This window comes from Carassius auratus, chromosome 21, assembly GCF_003368295.1.
Source record: "Carassius auratus strain Wakin chromosome 21, ASM336829v1, whole genome shotgun sequence".
NCBI classification, from domain to species: Eukaryota; Metazoa; Chordata; class Actinopteri; order Cypriniformes; family Cyprinidae; genus Carassius; species Carassius auratus.
The window spans coordinates 14,318,000-14,329,233 of record NC_039263.1 but is presented as its reverse complement, the minus strand read 5'-3'; the positions used below and the strand labels follow the sequence as shown (position 1 = coordinate 14,329,233).

The 11,234-nt window shown below is 35.8% G+C and overlaps 1 protein-coding gene across 1 annotated transcript; it reads right to left on the bottom strand.

Annotated features, from left to right (window-relative positions):
- Positions 1-931: 931 nt before the first annotated feature.
- On the bottom strand, positions 932-8,932 carry LOC113038610 (short transient receptor potential channel 6). The gene is made up of 12 exons (XM_026196174.1): positions 7,897-8,932; positions 6,370-7,117; positions 5,871-6,050; positions 5,416-5,580; positions 4,919-5,135; positions 4,542-4,769; positions 4,191-4,455; positions 3,502-3,697; positions 2,992-3,192; positions 2,825-2,881; positions 2,643-2,718; positions 932-1,622 (listed from the first exon to the last, which is right to left on the bottom strand). The coding sequence occupies exons 1-12, from the start codon at positions 8,037-8,039 to the stop codon at positions 1,489-1,491; spliced, it is 2,610 nt and encodes an 869-aa protein (XP_026051959.1). The 5' UTR covers positions 8,040-8,932; the 3' UTR covers positions 932-1,488.
- Positions 8,933-11,234: the final 2,302 nt, after the last annotated feature.

The window sequence follows — 11,234 nt, the reverse complement described above, 5'->3', positions numbered from 1 at the left end:
TGATTGGTTCCTTTGGTTGTGTTTTGACCTGTTTGCATCTATCTATCTATCACTGCCTTTGAAACCTCAGTTCAAATCTCAAAGGTTTTTCTTTATAATGTTGTATCTGTAGTCTGCTTTACTGTCTTCGGGGGAAACACAAAAAGTGACACAAATTCACATTTAGAAATGTGTAGACCTTACTTAACTTTGTTTTTGTACTGTATAGTACATTACGTACATCTCGGTGACTTACGAAATCAATAAATGCGTAAGCAGTCAGTCCCAAAGTGTTATTGATAGTAGCTATCTTACAAATTCCCCTAACTTCGCTCTTGTTGTCATTTGCGTGGAAGTTAGCTTTTACTTTAAACCATTAATGAGAGGCTAATATCTGACCGCATCATAGCCATATTTACCTCAATGTCCACAGAAGGGAAATTCCAGCGAAGTAGCCTAATTTCCGGATTTGAAATACAGTTTTTTGACGTGGCTGTATGGACAAAACGGTAGGTCAAATATTAATCTTTCAAGCACATAAAACGTCATACTAGTTTTTTAAATAAAAAATCTCAGGATTTAATGACAAGTTGGTTTTTAAGTATACGAAATTCTGATCCGCACTCACGAGAGTAGACTCCTTTTTAAGCTTAATTTTACATTGTTTATTTCCCCATCAGTGATGCAATGTAAAATAAAACGTAAAAAGACGACCATGATTTCTTATAGCTACTAAGTAGCCTAACTTAATTTGTCACATCAAAAAAAAAAAAAAAGGACGTTTATTTTTTTAGACCAGGGCGGACAGACTTATTCTTAATTCTGCCAACTCAGCAGCATGTGTCACTGTGTCAGCAGTCAAACAACGTGACTCGCATTCTGGAAAAACTGCATCCGTATTTTTCCGTTCTCTCTGGAGTGTTTTGTGAGGGATTTCAAACACTGTGACTGAAACTTTAGGTTCCTCTTATTCATCTTCAACATTTTGAACAAAACTTCTCTTGTTACAAAATGGAGAAATTAAGCATGTTACATAAAGAGCGTCTGTGGTAAAAAAAAAATTGACATGCTGAAAAAGCAGGCTGTTGAAAGTAGAAAAAAAAATTCTTAACCTGTGTTCGAACAGAAGTTTTTGTAGGCCTAATTGAGGCATGATTTATGATAATGACAATGACATTTGACGTTAAATAATAATTATAATAGGTTTTATTTATATAGCATCTTTCCAGAGCTCGAAGACAATTTACAATAAACATCAGAAAAGCTCATTTCCAGCAACAGAAAAGTGTTCACCTAGCAATATTACCTTCTTTAAAGCTGTAGGTTTAGCAATTTTTTTTCCACTTTTGTGTGTGCGTGTTTGTGTGTGTTTTAACCCAGCAGGCCAAGGCAGAGAAGCATGTGAAACCACATGTAATCCTAGTGCAAATTCTTGCTTGTTAAATAGCTGATTATCTGCTTCTGTAAAATAAAACGCAGTGGCTTGGCTTCTTTAATGAGATTTTAGTTTCAAGCAGTCCTGAGAGAGAGATTTTTTTCAAGTGCCTTCACTAGCATTGCCAGCTCCTCCATGTTGTGTGACTTTTCCTCCAGCAGCTCATAGCGAAGGCTTGAAATGTCCTGCTTAATCTCCTTCAGTTCACCTGTAACACAGCAGCCTTATGTCTGAGTTATGAAATATACTGGTGAAACTTCATTTTAAGGTGTCCTTGTTACACATTACATGTACTATTACAATAACAAAATAATTATGCATAATTGTGTGCAAGTAACCATAAACCAAATCCTAATCAACATAATGTAGTTGAATAAGTAATATAATAAATGAATAAGTACACTATAACAAGGACACCTTATTAAAATAAAGTGTAACCAATATATTAATAATACTAATTTATTTGAGTATATTCCAGTTATACATTTGAAATATGTCAAATATGAAAACAAAGACATATTTCACCCCAAAATGCATTATTTAGTTACAATTGTGCTGTTTCATACCCCTTTTCTTTTATTTATTCAGTCGGACACAAAATGGAATTTTTATTTGTTATTTTTTAACATGACTCAGAAAATATATACAGTGGTGGCACTTGGAATATTTAAGATTGTGTCATTTGTTTTTGTTGAATTGGTCATTACAATACCCATAAAATGAACTGTGAAAAATCCCTGCTATAAAAGGAATCTTGAAATTTTGCTGGAATATTGAAACTGATGGAATGGCCCCCTCAAAGTCTGGACGTCAATCCCATCGAGCAAATTTGGGGCGAGTTGGAAAATATATACTGGACGGATGTATTGTACATTAAAAGAAAAGCCTTTGGCTTGAGTTGCAGAAGGCATGGGATAACATCAGTGTTGAAGTTCTCAGGAAATATACTGACACTATGCAAGAGAAATGTGCTGCTATTATTGCTGCAAAAGTTGGACACACCAAATATTAAATGTAACATTTTATAAAAACAGTACAACTCTGATATTTGTTGTGCTCAGAACAACCATCTTCATGTGTCATGAACATTATGAAATGAAATCACGTTTTGGAGGCAAAAAAGGTCAATATTTTCAGATCTATCAGGTGTTCTAAAAATTTTCACCACTCTATTTTACCATATATATTTTGTAAATTATACCTCTTATGAAAGCTTAAATCCACTCACCTTCATTGACTTCATCACATTCTTTGTCCTTTTGAGCTTTGATGATATATCGCTTAACAAGACGCTTCATAATTTTCTGTACAGATTAAATGCAGTAAATTCTATGTCAAATTGCAAACAAGCAATTAAGAACCATAATCAGATCTATAATAAAATACCAAAAAAAATGGAAGTTAACATGCCTGATATCGAGTGGAGCTGGGAAGAGATTTGTCCTGGCAAGTTTTGCTCTGTCCCAACTGAATTACAATCCAACAAATAAAAAGAGCAATATAAATGGATTCATTTATTAAGAGTGCCACACTGAATATTCTTACTCTAATGTAGAATTAGAGGGTATTTTCCTTACCTCACTGAGCTCAGACCCCTTCACAATGGCTTTGTGTCTGTTGAAAAGCTCCTGCAAAAGACTCTTAGCCCCCATAACTAGACCCAGAACAGATTTGGGACTGGGAACCAAGTTAAAAGGCACAGGGAGAGTCCGGCCTTCCTCAAAGTAGGTGAACCAAAGCTTGGCCCGGGCAAACTTCCACTCCACATCTGCATCATCCTTCATGAAAGAAAAGAGAACCCTAATGTTTTGAATACTTAAAGAAATGAATAAATACAGAGATGCAGAGGTACGAAATGTGAAAGAAAATGGTTTAGTTCAATTAAAACGAATTAAGCAGTCAAACTAATTAGCCCATTTTGAGGACATAAGGTCTTTTTTTTTTCGTAATATGCAAAAACTCTACACTGGTGTGCTTCATCAGCACAGTCTTAAATACAGATTTACAGATTTCATGTCAGCAGATTTATCATGTCAGCAGCTCTTCAAAAGAAATATCAAGACATTTACTAAGAAGACATCAAGTACCTCGATCTCCTGAAAGGAACTGTTGATCATAGCAATGAGCATGTTGAGTAGGACGATGACCACCGTGACATTGTAAACTCCATAGAGAACATAGCCAGTGTTCTCAATGAACTTGTGTCCATTGTTCACGACTACTGATTTGACTTCAGAAAGGCCAAATATTGCCCAAAATAATGTTTTGAAGCTTTCCTCTACACTACAGAGACATAAAGAGAAGATTTATATTTAATGAAGGAGGTTAAAATTTTGAAACATTTCCTTTTCTTATAAGAAGTGCATTTATTTTGCCATGTTCATGGATCAATTTACTGTGTATTCAAGATACTGTTCAAAGAATTTGGGGTCAGATATTATATTTTTCCCTTAATATAAGAGTAGTAAATGATAATTATACATTATATGTCATCAGCATGGTCCATTACGCTGTTGCAGACTGAGCGGGAATGGAAGGCGTTGTTATTGTAATACTACTGTATGTGATTTTTACTGTAATGTTTTCACACCAGTGAATGAGACATGAATTAATCTGACAGTGTTGCAATGAATCCTCCACCGGCGCCATCTCTTATCGTGTCGCTGGTTAGGATCTGAGCAGGGAGGGTGTGAGATAGCTTGCTATTACTAGGCTTTCTGAAATCAACTTCCCTGCCTTTAATGGGCAAAATCACCAAGATTGTATTTCTACTCACGTTGTGAAAGCTTCATTCTGTTTAGCGCCCCGATAATATGAGTAGAGGTTGAACATTCCAATCATGAAGGCCAGGAAGACTAAAATGAAGATAACCATGAACTTGAAGATGTCCTTCACAGTTCGCCCCAAAGATATCTGCAGTGGTCCAAAGCTCTCGTTCGCTGGCAGGATGTACGCAATTCGAGAAAAGCTCAGGACCACTGCAATGGCATACAAGCCCTCAGAAACTAACTGAGGATCAGACGGGAACCAGTAGATTCGAGCTGGAACATAAAATACATTTAGCTAGACATTGATTTGTAATTTAGTATTACTAAATGTTTCCTAACTTGACGGGACAATCACTCACCCAACTGGAAGTATCCCACCTCAAAAGGCAAAGTTACATTGGTTAAATCAGTGTAGTGCTCATCAACATAGCATTGTGCTACAGATGCATGCCAGAAAGCCATTATCCTCGAGATGAAGGATGCCACAAAAATGGCCAACATTCCAAAGTCTAGCAAATTCCATGGCTCAAGCAGATATTCTCTTGGACCTTGTGACCAGATCTCCTTGCACTCTGCCCAAATCATCCCTGAGCAAAGGACATTAAAACACAGAAATGGATGTTGAAACATGCAGTTTGTCTTGAGACATGCAAATGAACTGTACATTTTGTTCTCTAAATACAGATTATATTAGAGTAGTAAACTTTGACAAGTTAAAAATCAGTCAGAAACAAACCTATGACCCAGGAAATGATGAGCATTTCCATCCATGTAAAGGGAGTTGTTTTCATACGAAACAGCTGTGTCGGATAGTCATGAAGGGTCATATTTGGAAGCAGCTTTGTCCCATCGAAGCGGTCTGCAGCGTTCATGACCAAAAGGCCAAGGAAAATAGTGAAGGAGGCCGCATGTGCCACAAACTTAAGGAAAGGGCCACGCATGATCTTTCCCATCTGTTGGTAACAGAATTTTTTACTGATTGTGGTGTGATTTAAATAAGATTTTATGTGCTGTGGAAACATTCTTCTATTGTATATTTGTACTTTACTGCTTATCAGCCTGATATGTTTATCAGCATTTCTGTGACTCATAGGATATGGTGGATATTTTAAGCACTGGTATAATTTACAACCATGGGAACAGTTTTACTGAGGAAAGATTTCATTGAAGGATACATCTGTTTTTTGCCAGTGTTAGAAAGTAAACAGCATACCTTTGTGTGAACGCACTTACCTTGCTGCATGGTGCCACCCAATACACCATTGCTAGAAAGGGAAGTCCGATTGCAACACCTAAAACCACCAGGAACTTAATAGCCGTTTTTTGTTGCCTGAGTCCGGGCAGGTTTTCGTACCATATTGATAAGAGCTGTTGTTGACAGTTAGGATGGGCAACAAACTGTTTGGGACAAATCAATTAAAAGAATCATATTGAGATAGAATCCCTGTGTGAAAAAACTGCATATGTTGGTTAGGTATGTTCTGAAGTATGGTAGCTGGGTTAAGCTGGCCCTTAGTTGGTCCTTTATGAGCTGGTCCTGGATGAGCAACTTGCTTCTGCTCAGAACCAGCTTCAGGTCAGCTTAAACCAGCTCCCATTCATGCTTCAAAACACACCTAACCAGCATATGCTGGGTTTTCAACAGGGATTTGAAAGGAGGTTGTGAGATTTCTGTTTTTTGTATTTACCTTTTTCAGTTCATACTTTATTGCGAGTTTTAAGCGAATGAAACTTGGTCGTCCAGGCACTTCTAAAGTCTCATCCTCTTCACCATTCAGAATGGCTTCCACTTCCTCTGTACTCCGACACAGGTCCAGAAGCCCCACAACAAAGTCTTTGCATTGCATAGAAAGTTTCCTATATTCATTCTGAGGAAGATAATCATTACAAAGAACATGCAATCTTTTTACATATTTAAAGGAATAGTTCAACCAAAGTGAAAATTCTGTCAAAAATTCTTCTGTGAAGCACAAAAGAGAAGTACTGAAGAATGTACCGGTCGCCGAGTTTCAAACTGACAATAAATTATGAAATAAGGCAAAAAAAAAATTGTGTATGAATAAATGTGAAATGTGTAAACTGGTATTCTTCTGGTTTGTAATAAAATCGCATGACTTTCATGTTTGAGTGAACTATTCTTTTAAATGACAAACAGTCCAGGTTGCCACTTGGACTTAATTGGTGTACCTTAAATTCTTTTTCAATATTGGCCAAGGAAGCCAGCTCATTGCTGAGCTCCAGGGCCGCCAACACAGGATCCTCATTGGACAGAGAGAGGTACGCTGGACTGGCCAATCCCCTGTATGCATTGATACGCGAGCGGGAGTGGGAGAAAGAATCATATTTTTGATGATAATTGCAGGTGTTGCAGGCACAAAAGTAGTCGTGTGGTTGCTCAATGCAAGCACCCATTCCCAGAAGAATGTGCACGATTTCATATTCGTGACAATGAGATGCTACAATTATTGGAGTGACGTCATGAGAAAAGCGAGTGCCATCTTCGTCGTATGCAAAAAAGTCATCATGCATTGGAGCCTGACTAGGGCTCCCTGTGAGTCTCTTGGAGTCGGCGAAAGCTTTGTGGCTCAAAATGGCCTCAACAATCCTAGTGTATCCTTTGCTGATTGCCAACAAAAGTGCATCCCCAATACGTGACAGGTTGTCTTTCTTCAACAAGAGTTCTATTACTTCTAAGTGCTCGTTTGCCACCGCCAACTGCAATGCATTCTGGCCCATGTAGTCCACACAGTTAACGTCCAGCTCAGGGATCTCCTCAAGCATTCGGCGCACCTCGGGTATGTTTCCATACTCGGCTGCATCAAGGAAACGTTCCTCTACTGGGGTTAGGCTGTTGGGATGGGCATTAAACATGTAGGCTGCCCCTCGCACTGCCTGCCTTCTGCTCTTGGGTAATGCCTGTCTGGCCAGGTTCTCACTATGATTAAAACAGATCAAAAACGTGTACTGTGACTTCTATTTCATAAAATGATTTTAACTATTCACACCACTTCAGGTACTTAAAAATAACTAATTACCAATCTTCCAAAGTTTGCACTGCCATCTATCATTATAAATTATTGTATACACAGTATATTTAGTATAGGCATTGTACAGAAATTGGTATTGGTGTATTTTTATTGATGTATATTTATTTCAAATCAAATAAATAAATATTTGATATAAAACTTGAATTACTAATCTATAAAACAAATTAAAAGCATATTAAATTAATGTTATATTATTGTTTTGATAAATATAATACGGTATTATCACAATATATATTAATGATTGTGATGTCTAATGTTGCCTAAACAAATTATGAATTTTACAAATATAATGTTAATATTTTTTTTAATTTCAAGTTAACATTTTTTTAGAATATGTTTTCGAATAATACATATTAAATCTTCATAAGATTGTTTTTGCAGTTGTCTCCATCCAGAAACATCATTCATTTATTCAAAGAAACAAATACAAACAATGCTTTATAGCCGGTAAGTTGATAAACATGCATTACTGCCAATGCCTTTTGGATGATATGCTTTTTAACTGCATTACTAAAACCAAATTAATAAAACCAGACATTTTAAATAACCAAACCAATTGACAGAAATTTCACTAAATACTGAGTAACAGTTTAAGGTCAGGACATTGAACGATATATTATCTTAGAAGGCAATGGTATCTAAACATACAAAAACTTGACCAACTCACCCATGGTAGTGTCCATAACTGCCATAACAGTCCTCTCCAAAGTCTTCGTTCATCAGTAGATTGTCTTTACTTCTGTTCCTCTTTTCAACTGTGTGATACTTTGAATGATTTCCATCCTCCAGAACAGGTCTCCTTTGATTCATGCTTCCAACTGAGGCAGTACACGTCCGAAATGTGAATACAGCAAAGCTAACACATCCTGTTATCCAAACATCCAGCTGTGAGTGATTGAGTGTGCGCTACACACTGGCAAGTCACCATCTTCTACAATCCTTTGTTATGTTCCCAGTTAAGTCTTGAGACGTAGTGCAGAGCACAGAGGAATTCTGAATGTTCTTTTCCACTCATTGGCAATAAATTAGAAATATAACAATCTTCATGCTGGTTTACAAAATCACAAAATGTTTTATTTGATCAAACTCAATTAAGCTTAAAGTGTTTAGTCCTGATTTTATCATTAGACAGACAACAGAATCCACTGATTAGAAACATTTCCAATTTGAAGAAACCCTGAAGAAATCGTAGAAATGTCTCATGCAGCTCCCTCACCTTTCAAAATATGTTTACTTTACATTCCTCTCTGTTCGTAGGAACGGTGATTAAAATCTGCTTTCAGCTTCCAAAATCAAAACCCAGTGACGGAGTGCAGATATAGAATCCCTTTGGGTCTGTTTCAGCATTCCCAATAAACCTCCTGTGTGTTCATTACGAGTGCCCAGCTCTCTGTAAACTGTGGGAAAGGGCTTCAATGGAATTCCAGACTGACCAATTGTCAATGTACAATCAGCGGCGGCATCACAATTTTGATTTGCTTTATTTTTCTTCTCTCTGGCATTCTTTCTCCCACAGCCCCCCATCTGTGTGTGTGTGTATGTGTGTGTACAGTATACCCACATGATTAAATTTGTACGTGCTGTAGTGGTCAGTATACTGCCTCAGAAGTCTTAACTGAGCATGTGAGCCAAACCGATGGGTCAAAAGGCAACGCACACAGTGGGTCATGGGAAGCCACTGTCTTGTTTCTATACTCATGTTGATAGGCCCTGAAACTGATGACTATCAGAGTGACTATTTTTTGACACCGGTATTTCTTATTATTTCCAATGACAAGCTTGCCCACTGCCTATATATATTTATATATATATATATATATATATATATATATATATATATATATATATATATATATATATATATATTTTTTTTTTTTTTTTTTTTTTTTTTCAGATTTTATTTATTTATTGTATTTATTTTGCTAAATATATAATGATCTCTCCTATGACTGGCAAACCTCTGTGTACCCACATTACTGGCAATGTATATGTATTATACATACATGAAGTTAATATAGTCATGTCCTTCTAAGCTAAGTCAAGTGGAATTTACCAAATCACCAAATCAGCATTTTAAATTTCTTTTTTTATTTCTTCCTTATTAATGGATCATGTGACACTGAAGACTCCAGTAATGACTGCTGAAAATTCAGCATTGCCATCACAGGAATAAGTTACATTTTAAAATATATTACAGTAGAAACCATAAGTAATAATATTTTACAATATCTGATTTTACTTTTTCATCAAATAAATGCAGCCTTGCTTGATCATTAAAGATTTATTTCAAAAACATAAAAAACATCTTACCAACCACAAGCTTTTGAACAATAGCTTATCGCTTAGATATTAATACATTTTGTGTATTAAAAAATCTAAACTGTGACACTCCATGACTAAATTGAATCACTTCAATGAAGTCTGTAGGTTATTTGCTGTGAACGCAAAATTCCACCATGTAAATAATGTAATATACATTATATATTGTGTTACAAAAAATGAAATTTTTCAAAATATTGTACTATTTTGAGATGTACCATATAATTTTTTGAGCTGCATATGGTGCATCTCAAAATTGTACAATATTTTGAAAAAGTTCATTTTTTGTAACATTTCAAAAAGCAAACTTTCATATATTTTAGATACATTACATGTAAAGTTTGACTTTTTAAGACCTTTTTTTTAATTAGAGCTTACAGCTCATCAAACATCCTGTATATCTCAAAATATCAGAATATTTCCAAAAATATTCCAGAAGGAAACACGATGCATTAAGAGCCGGGGGTGAAAACTTTTGAACAGGATGGAGATGTCCAAATGTTTTTTTTTTTGTTTTTTTTTGCATTTAATACTGCCATTCGGAAGCAACAGAAGATACTTGCATGTTTCCCAGAAAACAAGTTAAGTACAATTTACCTTCAAAATTTTTTTCACACGCCGGTTCTTAATGCATCAGGTTTCCTTCTGGAGCGTCAGTGAATGTTTAAACCTTTTTTCCCTCCAATCTCTCACAGTGACTCCCACATAAACCCAGGGCAAGGTCCTGCTCACAAAACACTTCAGCAGAACTGGACTTTTTGTTTAGTCTTTGGCAGGACAAAATCTGGCAGGATTCTTTGCTGTAAATAGACATAGTACAGATGGTTTACCATATACACGTATCAACTGACATATTTACCAAAGGACAGTGATGCTAATAGTGGCCCACACACTATGCAGCTTGTTTTAAGCGTGTTAATTATCTCTGTCCTGCCAATGAATCAGGACAAACAACAGGCCACCCAAGTCAATGGGGACACTGCTGTGCACCCTTATTTCAAAGTGCCTGGTCACCTTAAAGCTTTTCATTGTCAGAACATCATTAAACCTTTTTTTTTATTATCTTAATGAATGCAGTCTAATAGTGTGCTCAGTAAATATTTTTAGTTTTTACTGTGTGAATTTACAAATATTTACAATATGAATTTATATCATGCAACTGTGACTGTTACTGTAATTATGACTTTAAATCTCCCAAAGTGACTCTATATGTTGCAATGTGATTGGATCTTGGAATTGCAACTTTATTACTCGTAACAAAGTTGTTATAGTTTAATACAGGGTTTTTAATTTAGTTGGTTTTTATTTCATTTTCAGTTTAAAATTATTTTGTTTAGTTTCCATTATTGTCTGTTGGTTAATAGTTACGTTAGTTTATGGTTTAGTCTTTATTTCTATTTCTCAAATGAGTAATGAGTAATGAGTAAATTACTTGGCAGGGGACAAATTTGTGTTGTTAAAATGATTCCTTATTCAGTCCAACATAACATAATTTTGCCCACATTTTATGGATTTTTGGACAACTGCATGTCCTCTGATGGGTCTTAATACTTGTTCAAATGAGGGTGGGCTTTACTCATTGATGGTAATTCAGACTTGTTGAACTTCTATCATAATTGAATTCTGCAAAGAGTGCAACTGAATTAAGATTCAGTAAAAGCCCTATTTAGAGTATGAATAAAATGT

Coding starts and splice junctions, on each gene's coding strand:
- LOC113038610 (XM_026196174.1), bottom strand. CDS start 8,039: ATGAATCAAAGGAGACCTGTTCTGGAGGATGGAAATCATTCAAAGTAT. Junction 7,118..7,896: donor AGTTATGGACACTACCATGG/GTGAGTTGGTCA, acceptor TTTTAATCATAG/TGAGAACCTGGCCAGACAGG. Junction 4,770..4,918: donor CATCATTTCCTGGGTCATAG/GTTTGTTTCTGA, acceptor TCCTTTGCTCAG/GGATGATTTGGGCAGAGTGC.